Below are 17,713 nucleotides of genomic sequence, written 5' to 3' on the forward strand. Positions count from 1 at the left end.
TATTGTTTTCTTTCAAATCGTTTTCAAAGTATTTTCCTTCTCACGTTTTCTAAAACATTTATCTCAAATGTGACTTGAGGCTCGAGCATACGTTGACGTTATCTGCGAAGTCTAAATTTTTCATGGTTGACTTGTTCGTTGGAGTTCGTTGGGTTAGAACAAATGCCGCACAATCGCCGTTCTTAATCATTTGGGTTGGGATTAAAGATTTTGAACAAGTGGGAGAGTCTCCTCCTCCCACAGGCTTTCTCTATCTTTAAAATTCTTATTAAAGAAAAGAATTCATTACATCCATGCTCTTTCCATGCCTCCTTAATTAATGGTGCCCATCGACAAGGTGGTCATAAAAGCTCTGAAATTGAGATCACCAGGCTAATATCTCTCTCTCTCCAATTAATATTTAATGGTGGCCATAGCCATATCCACACAAAATGCATGGCAGTGGGAACGCTACGTGTTTGGTAAGGAGTTTGTTTTCTTTCTATATTAGGACTCATCCACCTTCAAGATTTTTAAAAATAGCCTTTTTTGAATGCTCGACTTTCAATCCACATTTTGATTTCTACATTAAGCATTAATCTTGGTTATTGGGTAACTAACAAAGTTGATTATATTTTCTCGTTTTAAGTTTTAACATTTTAAGTTCAATGGATAAAATACTACTTATGGATAAAATACTACTCATCATACAACAGATATCATCAATCTTACAATTTTTTTAAATATTTATAGAATGGTTTTAAATATTTCTATAACAAATTACAAAAGCCACCCTTGTGGGTTCGAAAAATGTCCACAACATCGTGTTATGTCATCTCATTATTTATACAACACGTCACCTATAATGCAACAGTACTATAGTAGAATCATTCATACCACCAGCCATGCTGATTTCAAGTAGGAGTTAATTTTAACTTCGAGAATTGTACATGAGATTTTCACCACATAACTAAGGAGCAGGGAGAACTATAATACCGAGACGAACAAACATAGGAATGGAAAAACTACAATAACTGAAGAGGGAAGGGTCAAGGCTATAAAATTAAAGATAAAGGACATACTCACAATCAATGTCACAACTCTTATAAGACAAAATAAAAGGCAAAAGGAGCAGATAATCAAACAATAATATAGGAAAAAGAGAAGCATTCTTAGTCTACTCAAACCCAAAAGGGATCAGAGAATGAACGAACACCTATACTGATATATGGAATCCCCTTATAAGGGGTTTCCCATTATCAAACAACCACCCCAGGCCACTGCTTGAGGCTCTCAGCAAAAAAATTAAAGCCTGAACTTCAGCCCTTTGCTCTTACATTCTTCCAATAGTTAACAAACATTAATCATCATATATTTGGTGAAGACAACAGGTGGATGGAAGAAACCCAGGATCTTCAGAAAAGAAAAAAGGAGAAATTAATCCATAACCAACTCCTTCAACCTAATCTTCTTTTGAGCCACTGGTGCACTCGGCACCGACCTCTGTCTCAGTCACTGCTGATGATGCAGTCGATGTCATATCGTTGCTAGAGCTGTTCCGAATCCTTTTTGATGTTATAGCGGGGTTGCTCTGAGGATCAGAAGTGGTCGGCCTCTGCTGTCCTTCTTCTGCTAATTTTTTAAGAAGATTCATGACGGTAGGCACAAATGTGGAAGACAAAGAAAGAAGTCCTGGAAGCTGGTGGCAAATAAGATCAGACGTCAGGTTCCTTGCATAAATGAGGGGTTTTGTTTTTTGGTTCATCTTAATAACATTTTGTCCCTCCCCTAATACGGATTGCCAATTGAACTAATTCTTTCTTAACAGAAAAACAATTGGAGAAACATAATGATATAGAAGAACAGACCAAGTGAATCGAAAATGCATTTGAAAGCAACACCACAAATAATTCCAAGCAGTGAAAACAGGCACCAATGGTGCTGAAAAATAAGGTCCTACACAACATAAGTTAGATTTGATACTTACAAGACCATTGCTAAATTGCCCAGAAACATCTAGCTGCACCCACAGGGCTTTGGCGAGTAAATACAGAACAAATATAACTCCCAAATATAATGGATTTCTGTCAAATAATGGGAGTAAACATGAGCTTAGAGAATCAGGGGAAGATCAAGCGTTTTATTATGCAGAAAATATCACCACATACCTCAAAAGGGTCATAAATTCATTAAACCCGAGAATCACCATTGCAGCAATTGCCCATGGCGGGGGCAACCAGTTGTTGCTACGTTTGCTTGCTTCCTGCAAAATATAATAACGTTTGAGATAGACGCATAAAAATATGTATATATGGTCCAAGAGAACTGAGTCTCAAGTGTGAAATTATTGAAGTGGTAATCAGATTTCCTTTTTCTTTATAAGAAACATGGAACAGGCTGTTTAATTAGGCTTATCCATCACAATGAGTCCATGACTCATCAACCTCTTGACTCAAAATAAATTAGTGAAGTATTATACTAAATATCACCGGCCAACCTCCAAATTCATCGGCGGACTGGATTCTGAAAATGCCTTTAAAATTTGGGAAATCGATCAAATATGACATCGTCTTTGCAATTATTGCAATAAGATCTTCATCCAAACCCACATTTGTTCTACACAATTATTTAAATGAACCCCCCGAGGCTCTAGATATTTTAAACCCGTCTGACAATTTTCAATTTTACGAGGGAGCAATAGCAACATCCTCCTTGACGTAAGGTCACCAGCATGTAAAACAAGTGTGGTCCAAGAAGTGAGGTTCTTTAATATTCAATAATGCCGCAAAATAAGATGACCAAGGATTTATATCCTTCTCAACAAAATAAAACTAACATGTCCTAACTGACCAACTAAATGTAAGGATATTCTTCTGGAACCTCTGGTGTGAAAGAAATGCAAGGATTTTCAGGGATGTTTTCTCGACCTTTGATAGCTTTCTGGATTTTATTTTATTCTATTTTATGCTATATATGGGTGTAAACATGTTTTATTTTATTTTGTGCTATATATCTTCTTTGACTTCTAATCGAATATCTTTTCTGTAATTCACCTTTTTGTGTTGGGAGCATCAATGAAATTTGTTTCCCTTCTAAAAAAACAAATTACTTAAAATAACCATTGATGTGAACAAAAACCCTCACATCCTTTTGCCTCAGTGACCAAAAAGCCAAATAGAAAAATAAATAAACAATCCAGATGTTCATTGCAAAGTTCTAATCTGATCATATCAAAGAAAAACAACTTAAATAAAACATCTAATTTGTTATAAATTCATTTTTTTCAAGTTAATACTTAAGAAGTTTCAGTATTACCTGGGCAGCAATGGCCTGAGAGACAGTGTATTCTGTCTCCACCTTGAATTGCCTCCATATAGATTTACACTGAACAGGACTAATCAATGTCTGTGTTGGTGAAACCTGTAACGAGCAAGCGATGTAAAAACCAGTATATGGGGACAATACAAAAACTTGTCTAAACACGGGAGAGAGAAACACCGTTCAAACGATGATTCTGAGACCAAGACAGTGACTCCTAGTAGAGAACTTACTAAAGCTCGATAGTTCTCTGGTAAATTCCACTGTCCTCCCAAAGAGACAGAATCATTTTTGCTCGTATCCTCTATGCAACTATAAATTTCACGAGATGCAGACAAGGGGGGGACAGCAGGACTCTAAAATACCAACCTTTTCCCATGAGCTTGAGGCAAGAGGGTCAGTTGCCACAATGCTCCTATCTTTTGTATTGCTACTGTTTGAGACATTCAACAAGGCAGATGACAGAGTATTGTCTATCTCACCGGAATCATCTTCATCCAATCGTAAAGCAGCCATAACAGAGAGTAGCTTCAGGGACTACAGCACAAATATATAATTTAAATATAAAACATAAATATACAAATTAATAAATAATAGGAAAAAAGGAATCAAAGACTAATAATATATGGTGTCATACAGCAGAACGAGCGGTTTTGGTGATTGCCCGGATATCTTCTTTCCCAGTCCAAACACGTGGCATTGAATCCGCATCATGGCTAAACAATGTGGAAAACCTGTTCACAATATTAAACAATATCAATACCAATGGATATTGGATAGCACCAAAGAAGAAGGTGCAAATCAGATGCATCCATGAAAAGTTGATACCTATCCTTCATACGGATCAGGACTCTTCCAGCTTCTTCCCTTGTTTTTGATTCAACTACACCTTTAGCATAATTCTCAAGACTGGTGACCATTTTTTCCTTGGTTTTTTCATCCATATCATAGCCCACCAATCCTTTAGACAGCTCAGAGATGGCAGACTCAGTCTCTCGTTGAAGAAGTTTTCTTATGGCTGGCCATGTCTCGTTATTAGCTCCATCAAGCAAAGCTTCTACGGGTCCTGACAATGCTTCCTTCAGTTTTTTCTGCAATCATTATTATCATCGTCAGTAATGCTCAGAAGGACATTATATGGTATTCACCCAGATGCTACAAGAGTTTCAGAAAACCAGGAGGAAGTCTAGGAGAAAAATTAGCACTCAACGACTTCCTTCCAAAATGAACTAGATTAAAAGTCCAGTATCCAGGCCATAAAACATGATTCACCTCTAAATGTGCAGAAAGTTCAGATAATTTATCAGCACGAATAGTCGCAACATGGGCATCAATATCACGTCGAAGTTTATCCCTTATTCTAGAAGTGTCCCAGTTTGCTTGCTCAATGATAGCATCTGCAGTGATAACAAGTCAGCAAAGGTTACTGAAAAACAAACAAAACTCTGTCTAATCCCTGACAAAGAATGGAAATATTTCAATAAACAGAAAACATTTTATACCATAAGAAATCAGGAGCAGTTGCATATTTAACTGTCCTTCACATATGGAAGGAACAGAAGGGAAACAGCCAAATTAGAAGCAGGGTCTTATTAATTCAACCTACCAGCACATTCAGTATCAAAAATAGCCATATAGGTTTGAGAACAATTAGAGGCAGCCGAAGAAAACCCTTCCCCTTCATTCAAAGCTTTGTCAAAAGCCTCCTTGAACTTATCAAATGTCCCAGACCTTATGTGTCCCAACAGAGATTGGAAAGCTGGTTGAACAAGCTAGTCAATGAGGAAAAACATGTCACAAACAAATGATTATCAAGATAATAAATCCAAAGGAATTTATTTTGAATAGCAATTATACTTTCAAGAAAAAAAAAAAAAACAAAGTATTATGCAGCCGCTTTCAGATTTTAAAAGAAATACTTTGAAATATTACTTGCAACAATTTTTCTTCAAGTTGTACTCTCTTGGCAGATCTCACACCCTCGTCAAAAAATGTGGCTTCTGCATCATACCTAAATCATCAAAGTACAACAAGCTTATGTTGAATACACTAGCATAGAAATTTTCAATAGGTAGCAAAAAAATCAATCATGTTATAGACACATCAACGTCAAGATAATGCAACTATAAGCAATTAAGATGCATATTAACTAATGTTCAAAAAAAACCAACAAGTGGAAATGAAGAATTTGATTTTTATCATCACGACGTCTTGTTTTTTTGGTTGAAAACTAACCTTCATTGGTATAGATAAGAAAGATACAAAAGAGACCCCCAACCCAGTCAATCAAAGAAGAAAACATGCATACAAAAATACGACCCTCAAAGGAATCGAACTAAACCAAGAACAGACTCTAATCTACCAAATTAAGATCTAATGAATAATTACAAAAAAGAAAAAGAAAAATAAAAAAAAGAAAGAAAAAAAAAGAAGCCCAAAGTGAGGCACTTGTTAGGACTTCATAAGTACTTATCACTGTTAAATTATATTTGAGTTCACTTCAAAGGCCATAATGAAATCATCATTTAAAAAAGTAACACCACTACGGAACTAACAATCATACACGGAGTAGTCCCTAGTGATAACCCTACTCCATCAGAAATACAATTATCTTATGAACTGGATAAGGAATAAAGAAAAATACTTGATGAGGATAAAAAATGACGTACAATACAATGGAAACCTTCTGTTTACATGACCTTACCCAACATAACTCCGATCATTCAATGCTAACGTGAACAGAAAATAAATGTATAAGATTACTAGTGTTCACTTGAATGCATCCTGGATAACTATCAAAACGTGTTACACAGGCACTACTTACTCTGATAAACAAGTGTCAAGGATCGAACTTAGCTTCTTTCCAAAACCTTGAACTGGGCCGGATTGTACTTCTTCTTCCAAACTCAACCAGTCCTTATAGAATAAACAAATAAATTATACGGTAAGTTTTTACAGTAGGATACATTAGGAAGGGGATAACAGAAGACAAGGATAAAATTAAACGCCTGTAGATAATACCTGATTTGACGCAAACCAGGTAAACTTCTCATTGGCAATTTCTTCACAACGAACAGTAGCCACCATAACCTGTAGACATGACATCGATCAAAGTTGGGACATTTAGCTATATAGTCTGAATATGAATTTGGTCACTGTTGTACCTTATGGGCTGGAAGGTCAAGATCCCTGTTCTCCTTGATAACTTTCCAGATTTGCTGTGCACTAAAAGAGAAACCTGAAGCAGGGACCACTCCCCTGCGATCTCCAGCAAGCCCTCCTGGGGCAATAGAATGGAAGAATCTCTGTCTCAAATTTGCCACCTGAATTCCAACATAATTATTCATAAAATATGTCAATAACGTTTATTTAGGAAAATACTATGCTCTGACCATCACATAACATTCCTATACAGGAGTAAAAGAAAAAAAAAATCAATACTATCAGAAGTATGTAAAAGAAAGGAGAAAATGTTGAAATTCGCAAACATAATTCCTCCTAACAACCATAACATGTGCATAATACCAAAAACTGAGGAAAGCCAAAATAAAGATAGTAAAAAAAGCCTATTCAGCCACCATAAAATAGAACGTCCACAACTCCAGTAATTTATCAGGAAGTTCTTTGTAGATAATATTTAAAAAATTTCTCAGTTTCTATTTTTGAGGTTGAAGGGGGAATGAAATAAGATTAATTTTTATATGGTACTGAAGGTCAGTACACAATTTCACAAAATCCGTACCTGCTCCTTGAATTGCTCTTCCTTTTCTTCATAACTAGATAAAGCAGTAACTTCAACCTGATAATTCAAAAGAAATCAATATAGGGATCATCATAGAATTCAACTTCCCTATAGAAATCCATTTGACATAAAGAAAATGAGGATTCACATTAAAAAATTCGCTTAGTGGAGTATCCTTGTGGGCGTGTGGCTTAGGAACAGAGTCCCATATCTGCAGTCAAAACAGAGGTGGAGGAATGCAAGTGAGAACAAAATAAAAAACACTTTCTGGGTGTCACAATGATTAAGAAGAAAGCACCAATAATTTACCTTCTGTACATCCTCTCTAAGAACGGGCTCTAAATTTTCCAATGGTGTCNAAGAACAATCAAGGTAAAAAATTGGAAAAGTTAAAATATTGCAACATAAGGTTTCATCAATAACTGGTCAAGAAATATAGTAACACTTGAACAAGTAAAAATATAAACAGACCCTCGTTTTATCACGTATGACAAACATTAGCGTTGTTTTACGTGGACTGAACAATCTCATCATGACCTGCATACATAGAAATGGAAAATGATTAAATTATTAGCATAGAAAATACATAATGACCCCAGTACAACCAGACTAAAGGGAATACCTGAAATACAGTTTTGAGGAGAGGCTTATTTGCAGCCTGCTCACGGCCAATATCATGACACCACCTAAATCAAATTATAACAACCTTTTAAGCTAGATATTGTAAAACCAAGTAATATTAGAAGAAAAACATACGGAAACACATGTTACAAGATAAAACAAATATTGGAAAAACAAAACCAAAGAAAACTCACATGTTTATTAGCACTATATCTGATACAGCAAGCGCAAAGAGGGCACTTTGCTTCTCAAATGCAGTGTCATCCTAAAAAAGAACGTAGCAAAACCACATTAAACAACTTCACACTCGGTTTTCACAGGAAACTTGATATTTCATATTAAACAACTTCTGTTTCATTGATCAATATGAAAAATACAAAAGAGTGGGTAAACAGCTAAAGAAGACATACAAAAAGGAGAAGGGAGTGGACAATTGTTCAAATTAGCCTGAGAGAAGGCAAAAGGGTTGCAAAATATTTTGTCAACCAACCTCATCTATAAATAAAAAAAACAGTCGTATGTATACCTCTTCAACAAAATACCACATCTCCACTTATCTTAAAAGGTGCCTTTATTTCTCCGTTACCAAAGTTCCCAGAACACAAAACATTCACCCAATTGTCTCCGTCTACAAAAATAATCAATTTTCTAAAGCCTAAGCCTAAAAGGCTTTGGAAATGGAAATCATGAATCATGCATGGAAAGCACCACTTTGAGTAAAAAATGAAGAGAAATATTGTAAACTTTCCAGAACAAAACGACTAAAAAAAACGTGTTTTTGAACCTTGGTTGTCATATTCATAGCTATTTACACAGAGAACCAACAAGGAAAAAGACAAAATTTGGAGTTCTTCCCGATGACTCAGTCTAGACTAGGGTATTGACTTTTCTACTAAAAGATGGATACAAAGAATCTTGCGATTCTAGGAGCCTTCTTATTTCTGATACACTCAGGTAGGAATCACCTCGGTGTTGAGTGTTGTCTAGCAGAGAATTGAACATAAATTGTAAGAATATGTCCCACAGCTTTTCAAAATTCAGATTACAGAATCTTCATCTAAGTGGTACTAAAGTCTCCAATAAGTCAGAGAAACCCTCCCACTAAACAGGCCAGTTATATTTGATGAGTTTATCGAACTTGGAGAGGAATATAACATTTTTTTCACTAAACAAAAAAAAAAAAGAAATGATCTCAACAGGAAGAAGCATGTGATAATAGTGAACACAAAATATTGACAAACATGGTTGTGGAAAAATAAAAATTAAAAAAAGAAGCAAAAATATAAGAAAGTCAAGGAAATGAAATGCATTAGTAACCGAAAAAAAGCACCAAAATGCACCTCTCCTCGTTCTCTTCCATCAGTTCCCTCCAAATCCATTACAAGTGTACAAGGCTCAATGCCAGCACATCTAGCCAACCATATACCTTTAGTTGTTTGAGACCTATAAAAAGACAGATCAATTTGCACTGTTCAGCCACCGAGCCTAAATAAACAAAAACAAGAGGGTCGTTTCTTATCTACAAAAACCAAAGACATTGGGAGACGATAATAACTTACCTCCCTTTAAAAGCATCCATCTCTCTAAAGTTGGTTCCAAACAGATTATTTAGCAGCGTACTCTTCCCTAAGCAGATTATATATTCAAAAAACAATAAGAATCTCTCGAGAGACCATAAACCAGTAGGAAGTATATCTATTTGATACTGTACTTTGAGTTCAAATATCAAAATGCAATGAAAATAGATAAAATGGTTGAATAATAAATTTTAAATTCACAGTTAGATACAGAGGCTGGACACCAACTTCTTAAAAAAATTAATTAAAATATTAGCAGGAAACATGAACTTGAATTTTTTGTTTTGTTACGACAAGCTTCTGAAAGCAGACTACTTACCACTACTTTGAGGGCCCATAATGGACACTACTGCATATGAAAGTCCACATTCCCCCAATTTCACATCTTTGATAAAGCTGTCAATTCCATCGACATTGAATCCACCATCTCCATCTATAAGCTGAACAGAGCAATTTTCATCGCTCTTAGCTGCTAGAAGATGATAATTTTTGCTTATTAGAATCTCGTAATTGTAGAAATGACAACAACAAAAATAAAAAATAAAAAAAAATAAATCAAGCAAGTAAAAAACAAAAGAAAAATTGAACCCATTAAAATAGACCAACATAATAATGTTCATATCTAGCTTTCACGAGCGATAATAATAACGCTCTCCCATTCCCTGAAGACACCTAGCAAAACTGATTCATGATCGCTTCATATATGTGACAACAAGAAACACGGAAGTTCTTTTCTCAATAAATTTGAATGAGTTACTGCCAAACACAATCATTCTTCAGCAACTGTGATGGCAACATCCTTACAGGTCAGAACGCATCTAAAATCTAAATATTAAACTCGACACAACCAAGAGAACTCGCCAGCCAGATAAACCGAGATTCACAAAACCCATTAGATCATAAAGAGAATCCAACAGCACAAACATCTCACTTTAGAATTCATCGATCTAATACTCCCGAATAGCGTGATCATCCCTAAAAGATTTGGAGCAAATCAATCACGCTCTAATCGAGGTAGCTCAAATCCTTTTATTAGCAGTAAACAGCAATTAAAAAAAACAAGCGCGGGTAATGGATAATCAAACTATATCCATACGTTACATCTCGCGCCCAATTCAGTTGAAAAAACGAAATTAATTATACTGAGTATGCTTCCACGTAACGCGAATCAAAGAAACAGTACAAATTAAGCTGAAAGAAATAGATATGGATCGCCGCCACTCAGATTACACAAGCTGGATAGAGATTAAAACGAAAAGAAGAAAAAACATACCCATTTGAAGGAAGGGGGAAGCTGATGCAGATTAGAAGCTGCAGAGGACCAGATAATGTGTGAGATCGATTGAAAACAGAGGGGAAAAAGCAGATCTCGGAAGGAAGAAGGGGGTCTAACCTTTTCGGAAGTCGATTACGAAGATGGAGATGGGAGTTGATCTTCGTAAAGCAGGCTTGACTGTCTCTGTTGTTCGTTCCGATTTCCAAAATGCCGAATGCACGAAAGGAGTGGGCGATAAATATTTGAAGGGCGGAAATATAATTACGAGACAAAGCGAGGACTCCCCCATAAAAATAAATAAATAAATTATAAGGTTTTTTATTTATTTTTTTGTTTTTTACTTCGATGCCACGTCATTAAATTCTCTCCCTAATGATATTGAATTCTTTTTTGTTCATTTTTTGTTTTTTTAACTAATTAATTTTTCTACTTTAAATCATATTGTTACTTTTTTTTATGTGTATATATTTTTAAAATAAAATGACAATTAATTGACAAATAAATTCATTATTTCATTAAGGATTAGTGTCTCAATAAATGCATTTAAATATTTTTATAAATAAAATCTTAAATAATTAATGCATTATTTAATTATTAGTTCATGATCAAAGGACCAAAATAATAAAGTTAGTCCCTAAACTTTTGTAAAATTATAATTTAGCCCCTACAACTTATTTTTATAAAATTATAATTATTCTGAAATTAAGTATTATTTAACAATTTAGACTTAATATCTCTAATAATTAATAATTTTGAAGAATTTAATTATAATAATTTAATGTTTTAGAGTGATCATTAATAATTTTCTCAAAATTTAGGGGGCAATGGTTGCAATTTTTAATTTTTATAATGGGAAGATTTACATGGTTCAATGTTTTTTCTGTTTAAAGTAAAATAAATCTTTAATTTATCGACCTTCCACCGGCGACCGGGTGCTGACCCTTGGTCCCGGTTAATTAGAGATTCTGAAGGGGTAAAACCGTAAAATCGGTGGTAAACTAAGAGGAATTTGGTGGACCCGACGCGGTGGAGTTGCGCTGTACGACTAAGGAGTTGGAAGTGGGGCCAAGGCGGGGTCCACCGGCCGCCCATCTAGACGCTGGGCCCCATGCCTCGTAAGAAAAAGGTTGGACGGTGGGATCACATTCAACGCTTTCGAGCGCCACCGGTAGCCGTCCATCGGGGTGGACTACGCATGTGTGCCACCACACACTATAATTCTTTGGGGTTTTCTATTAACTTGGAGGAATGTTGAGATTTGGGAGTAGTTGTAAAATTAAAATATTTAAATTATTATTATTGTTGTTGAATTAGTTAATAATAAATAAACAAATTAAATTTTTTTTTTTTTTTTTTTAAATAGCCTAAGCTTTTGGCCCACAAATTTTGCAGCCCGGCCCATGGTTCAGCCCATTTACTTGGACTGGCCCACTTCCGCCTTGCTGTAATGGACTTCAATCATCTCCTCGCTAACGAGGGGTACATTCAACCCGATAACTCGACAACTCGGACCAACCCAACCCGAACTATAAGGATTGGGTTGGATTAGATTAGCATTTCGAGTAGGGTTGGTGTAACGACCCAGATCTACCGCTAGGAGATATTGTCCTCTTTGGGTTTTCTCTTTTGGGCTTCCCCTCAAGCTTTAAAACGCGTCTGCTCGGGGAAGGTTTCCATATCCTTTTGTTCTCCCCCCAACCAATGTGGGACATCACAAATCCACCCCCTTTCGAGCCCAGCGTTCTCACTGGCACTCTTTCCTTCCTTCAATCGATGTGGGACCCCCCTCCAAATCCACCCCCTTTTGGACCCAGCGTTCTTACTGGCATACCGTCCGGTGTCTGGCTCTAATTCTATTTGTAACAACCCAGATCGACCGCTAGCCGATATTGTCCTCTTTGGGTCTTTTTCAGGCTTCCCAAGACTTTAAAACGCGTCTGATAGGGAAAGGTTTCCATACCATTAACAAAAGGGTGGTTTGTTCTCTTCCCAACTAATGTGGGACATCACAGGTGGGTTTATTTTTCTAAACTGAACTGAATTAGAAGCCACATTTTCATCCGTATTAAAATTTTATACATATTTTTCTATATACAGTATTTTTTCTTTTTTTGAAAAAAATTAAAAAATTTAATAATTTATTTTAGTTTAAGAGTATTTTTTAAATATTTTTTAGATTTTTTTTTCAATTTAAAGATATTATTAAAATTTTAAAAGTGGGTAATTTTAGATAAAATAAAGTTTATTATTTAGATAAAATAAAGTTTATTATTTTTATATTTTATCGAATACACATTTATTATTCTATTTTTTAACCCCGCCCTTCACAACATCCTCCCAATTTCTCGAGGTGAAAATCAGCCCTCGGGACTCAAACCCAGAGCCTCCGTCATTCCGATCGTCGGCGCTGAGAGCTCATCCGTACTCCGTCATCGGATAATGAAGAAGATCAGCAAGGTTCCGTTAATTTCGCCTAATCTCACTACGGTTTTCCTCTCCCTGCTTCTCATATCCTCCGTCCACTCCTTCTACCTCCCCGGCGTCGCTCCTCGGGATTTCCTGACTGTACGTTATGAATTCGATCACTTCCTCTCAATGTTTTTTTTTTTTTTTTCATGTGTTTATATATCTTTCTATTGCTTTTCCTGTTGAAATGTTTTTCACGATCTGCGCTCCGGCTAGTACTGCGGTTTTTGGTTGTTCGTACTGCGGGTCAGTCGGATCTAGGTTTCTGGTGTTTGATCTGTTAATTAGTAGCCTATACTCTCTTAATATTGCGGTACCGGGGTATTTATATACATCATTGGATGCTGTGTTCTGGTTAGGTGTCGTGTTCCATTTTGTCTTAATTGAAGGAAAACACATCATATCTGCTCACTCCACCGCAATGAAACGTAGGAGTGATGCCGCATTATGCGTAAACGTATTGTGGTATTCGTGCTTGACATTTGAATTAATTAAAATTTTACTCGCTGCGATGTTTTACCACTCGATGCCAAATCAGCTCGGTCGGGTACAATGGTCAAATACAGCCGTAAGCGTTGTCCAGTTTTCCAACACTGTCAACTAAAGTAGTTAAAAGTGAGTCATGTCGGCGTTCAAACATACGGGCACCAATATGCTGTCTTATGAGCGACTTCTGATTGATGTGCCCGCTGCGGTTAACGGTCTAATATTATCTACTTGAGTTCTAGAACTGTTTACAGTTTGATCTCAAGGTAATGGTGTGAACTATAACAGCTAAAGCTACAAACAATGTATTGTTTCAGAATCTTTTTTTTTGTTTTTGTTTTTTTTGGCAATAATATATATTAGAAAATTTCACTTCTGATCTATTTTTCCACATTTCATCTGTTATTATGTGTTCAATTCTCATGAATTGATGGAAATGACATTTTTTCTTTTCTTTCAACAGGGTGATAGTCTTCCTGTTAAAGTGAACAAATTATCATCCACAAAAACACAGCTCCCGTATGATTACTACTATTTAAATTACTGTAAGCCCAAAAAAATCACCAATAATGCAGAAAACTTGGGAGAAGTTCTCCGAGGCGACCGCATTGAGAATTCTGTTTATACTGTGAGTATCTTGCTTGTTTTCAAAAGCAATCTAAATGTTGTACAGATTATCCACAAAATGAAATCACTGTACTTTATTTATTTTCTCGTCTTTAACGTTTCTAAATATTTCCCCAGTTCAAAATGAGGGAGGAACTGTCTTGTACTGTTGTGTGCAGGCAAACTCTTGATGCTGAATCTGCAAAGAATTTTAAGGAGAAAATCGATGACAAATATCGAGTAAACATGTGAGTTACAATTGTAAACCTCTATGTATATGTGTTTAATGCTATTTTGTTTTGAGTTTTGACTGTGAAATTTAAAGTTTTACTTTGTAGTTTACTCGAAGTGGGCTCATCCCTTCCCTTGTGGCATATTTATTAACTTTATTCACTTTTCTTACAATGAGATGCCTTCCCATGGATATGTAGGATCTTGGATAACCTTCCTGTTGCCGTTCTTCGACAAAGGAGGGATGGAAATCCATCGACAACTTATGAACACGGTTTCCTTGTTGGATTCAAAGGGAATTATGCTGGGGTATGACTTTGATGGCAGTTGAAATATGAAGTTTTCAGTTTTTAGTTTTCTATAGCTTTTCTATTTTCATTAATATATTTCTTCCTTTTCCCTTCACAGAGCAAAGAGGAAAAATATTTTATTAATAATCACTTGAGCTATAGAGTCATGTTTCACAAGGACCCAGACACTGATCTAGCTCGAATTGTTGGATTTGAGGTTACTCCATACAGGTTTCACTTTTCCTTTGCTCTTACATGTTGATTTTCTTCTTCCATATATTAAGGTCCTGCTTAATTTGACCACTGGTACTCTATCCTCTTATGTTCTTAGAGTGCTATCCAATCCAAGGCACTTCATGCTTTTAAAAAGCAGACTTTGCCCGTAAGCTTGAGCTGATCTTTGTTGTCAGTCTTGAACTTCATATTGTATTAAATTAAACAAGGCTCTTGTAGTATTTCGTGGCATTGGAGGTTTTTGCGGGAAGCAGGGTGTGTTCCATTTGTTTGGGGATTTGGGGAGAAAAGAATAATAGTTTTTTTAGAGGGCAGGAGAGGCCTTTGAGCTAGGTGTTGGCTTTGGTTAGGTTAAGCTTTTTTGTAATTTTCTGTTAGGTCTTATTTTGCTCGATTAGAGGCCATTTTTTAGTTTTCTTTATTTTTTGTGNATTTTGGTCTCTGATGTTTTTTGAAATTTGTATTTGGTCCTTGAACTCTTATATATTTTCACTTGGGTGGTTTTTGATTTTTTTCTCATGAAAGTTTGGGTATTCGTCAATATATTAATATATATATACATATACGCACATGGTAGCTTAATCTCTATCCCTCGTTGTTTTGAACAGTATTAATCACGAATACAAGGAGTGGAACGAGAAGAACCCACAACTAATTACATGTAATAAGGACACTAAAAATTTAATCCAAGGCAGCACTGTTCCTCAAGAAGTTGACACGAATAAGGAGATTGTGTTTACATATGATGTTTCATTCAAGGTACGGTCTTCACAAATCCCTGATATTCCTGAACTGTTTCTTCGATTTTTCAGTTATAAATTGGGTTCTGATCTTTCCCCAGGAAAGTGATATTAAATGGGCTTCTCGGTGGGACACATACCTTCTCATGAATGATGATCAAATTCACTGGTTTTCCATTATAAATTCTCTAATGATTGTTCTGTTCCTCTCTGGCATGGTGGCCATGATCATGATGAGAACTCTGTATAGAGACATTGCCAACTATAATCAGTTGGATGCCCAAGATGAGGCTCAAGAGGAAACAGGATGGAAGCTTGTGCACGGAGACGTGTTTAGACCACCCATCAATTCTGGTCTATTGTGTGTTTATGTTGGCACAGGTGTTCAGATCTTTGTAATGACACTCGTAACAATGATATTTGCTCTGCTGGGTTTCTTATCTCCTTCCAACAGAGGAGGGTTAATGACTGCCATGGTCCTTCTCTGGGTTTTCATGGGTTTATTTGCTGGCTATTCATCAGCTCGTTTGTACAAAATGTTCAGGGGCACTGAATGGAAGAAGATTACGTTGAAAACTGCCTTTATGTTTCCTGGTATTCTTTTTTCAATCTTCTTCGTCCTCAATGCTCTAATCTGGGGGGAGCAGTCATCCGGGGCTGTGCCATTTGGAACAATGTTTGCTCTTTTCTGCTTGTGGTTCGGTATATCCGTACCATTGGTGTTCGTTGGCAGTTACTTGGGCTTCAAAAAGCCAGCATTTGAAGATCCTGTGAAGACCAACAAGATTCCTAGGCAGATACCCGACCAAGCATGGTACATGAAACCGGTCTTCTCCATACTCATTGGGGGTATTCTTCCATTTGGGGCCGTCTTTATCGAGCTCTTCTTCATCTTGACATCAATATGGCTCAATCAGTTCTATTACATATTTGGCTTCCTCTTCATTGTATTTATTATCCTTCTAATTACGTGTGCGGAGATAACAATTGTGCTGTGCTACTTCCAGTTGTGCAGTGAAGACTACCACTGGTGGTGGAGATCTTACTTGACTGCAGGCTCCTCTGCTCTATATCTTTTCCTCTACTCAGTATTCTACTTCTTCTCCAAGTTGGAAATCACAAAGTTCGTTTCAGGGATTCTCTACTTCGGTTACATGGTTATCATGTCATACGCGTTCTTCGTGTTGACAGGAACCATTGGCTTTTATGCTTGCTTCTGGTTTGTTAGAAAGATCTACTCTTCCGTGAAGATCGACTGATTTACTGCTTACGGGACGACATAGGTTGTTCAGCTCAAACTATACGAGTCAAGTTGATCGGGAAGAACTGAAAGATGAGAGCGCTTCCAATTCGACTGGCCTTATATTTGGACATCAATGAGGATTATTTTCTCGTCTCAGTCAATACCCTGAATATGGTAGAGTTTAGGTCCTCTCTCTGTCTTTCTCCTCCTCCCACCTTGGCTTATACTATTGTCACCAATTACGAATCCGTTCTATGATGTGTAAGAAACAGGGACGGTGATTTTGGAGCTTTATACGGTCCTATATGAATAATTTTACAGGTACTAAATGTTCATCTGTCACATCTAAGTGCATCTCTTTTTTACTTATTATTTGGGCTATATTCAATAATGTTATGTAGGAATTTGCCAGTATCTGTCATAAAATTAAAACATTGCGATGAAATCTAGCTCGACGTTACGTGATCATTTTGTAAAAGGACTTGATTTTGTCTTTAGCTTTCTATTATTAAAAAAATGTATGCTAGAGACTACGAATCTGTATACGTCTCTTATTTTTCTCATATTACTAGCTCGACGTAACGTGATCATTTTGTATAAGGACTTGATTTTATCTTTAGCTTTCTATTATTAAAAAAACGTAAGCTAGAGACTACGAATCTGTAAACGTCTCTTATTTTCTCAAATTATTAGCGATCAAAAGAAGTGCAATAAGGCTAAATAAGGCAAGTCATTGATTGGCATAATGAAAGTTCGAGAACTTTATTAATTGCAAGTATTAAATGGAATATACTGAATGTTCTGAAATTTTACCAAATAACTCAACTAAATGTACAATTCAACTCGATTTATGCAAATTGATATTCACATTGAACCACAATGAATAAATTGAGCCATTAATGAG

General features: G+C 36.1%; 2 protein-coding genes across 3 annotated transcripts; one reads left to right on the top strand and one right to left on the bottom strand.

Moving 5' to 3' along the window:
- Positions 1 to 1,014: 1,014 nt before the first annotated feature.
- LOC111806848 (protein ROOT HAIR DEFECTIVE 3) lies at positions 1,015 to 10,784 on the bottom strand. Of its 2 annotated transcripts, none has more exons than XM_023692349.1 (24): positions 10,631 to 10,784; positions 10,511 to 10,548; positions 9,557 to 9,706; positions 9,220 to 9,286; positions 9,001 to 9,103; positions 7,855 to 7,925; positions 7,662 to 7,725; positions 7,512 to 7,576; positions 7,349 to 7,397; positions 7,188 to 7,250; positions 7,040 to 7,096; positions 6,462 to 6,620; positions 6,319 to 6,387; positions 6,122 to 6,213; positions 5,230 to 5,308; positions 4,904 to 5,069; positions 4,570 to 4,694; positions 4,126 to 4,388; positions 3,935 to 4,031; positions 3,667 to 3,834; positions 3,295 to 3,399; positions 2,148 to 2,242; positions 1,967 to 2,063; positions 1,015 to 1,678 (listed from the first exon to the last, which is right to left on the bottom strand). In XM_023692349.1, exons 2-24 carry the CDS (start codon positions 10,512 to 10,514, stop codon positions 1,442 to 1,444), a joined length of 2,445 nt encoding a protein of 814 aa, XP_023548117.1. In that variant the 5' UTR covers positions 10,515 to 10,548; positions 10,631 to 10,784; the 3' UTR covers positions 1,015 to 1,441. The 2 variants fall into 2 exon arrangements, with proteins under 2 accessions (XP_023548117.1, XP_023548116.1); XM_023692348.1 differs by having other exon boundaries at positions 9,557 to 9,709.
- Positions 10,785 to 12,823: 2,039 nt separating this feature from the next.
- Positions 12,824 to 17,178, top strand: LOC111806839 (transmembrane 9 superfamily member 7-like). Its single transcript, XM_023692335.1, has 7 exons — positions 12,824 to 13,078; positions 13,929 to 14,093; positions 14,210 to 14,319; positions 14,503 to 14,611; positions 14,711 to 14,823; positions 15,435 to 15,585; positions 15,668 to 17,178. The coding sequence occupies exons 1-7, from the start codon at positions 12,953 to 12,955 to the stop codon at positions 16,823 to 16,825; spliced, it is 1,932 nt and encodes a 643-aa protein (XP_023548103.1). The 5' UTR covers positions 12,824 to 12,952; the 3' UTR covers positions 16,826 to 17,178.
- The last annotated feature ends 535 nt before the right edge of the window (positions 17,179 to 17,713 follow it).

This window comes from Cucurbita pepo, chromosome LG12 (assembly GCF_002806865.2).
Source record: "Cucurbita pepo subsp. pepo cultivar mu-cu-16 chromosome LG12, ASM280686v2, whole genome shotgun sequence".
NCBI lineage: Eukaryota > Viridiplantae > Streptophyta > Magnoliopsida > Cucurbitales > Cucurbitaceae > Cucurbita > Cucurbita pepo.

Excerpts from the sequence above, each read along its gene's own strand:
- LOC111806839 (XM_023692335.1), top strand. The coding sequence starts at position 12,953 with ATGAAGAAGATCAGCAAGGTTCCGTTAATTTCGCCTAATCTCACTACG. Across the intron at positions 13,079-13,928 it reads CTCCTCGGGATTTCCTGACT|GGTGATAGTCTTCCTGTTAA; the intron begins GTACGTTATGAA and ends TTCTTTCAACAG. Across the intron at positions 14,320-14,502 it reads GACAAATATCGAGTAAACAT|GATCTTGGATAACCTTCCTG; the intron begins GTGAGTTACAAT and ends ATGGATATGTAG.
- LOC111806848 (XM_023692348.1), bottom strand. Across the intron at positions 9,104-9,219 it reads ATGGATGCTTTTAAAGGGAG|GTCTCAAACAACTAAAGGTA; the intron begins GTAAGTTATTAT and ends GTCTTTTTATAG. Across the intron at positions 2,243-3,294 it reads CTCAGGCCATTGCTGCCCAG|GAAGCAAGCAAACGTAGCAA; the intron begins GTAATACTGAAA and ends TATATTTTGCAG.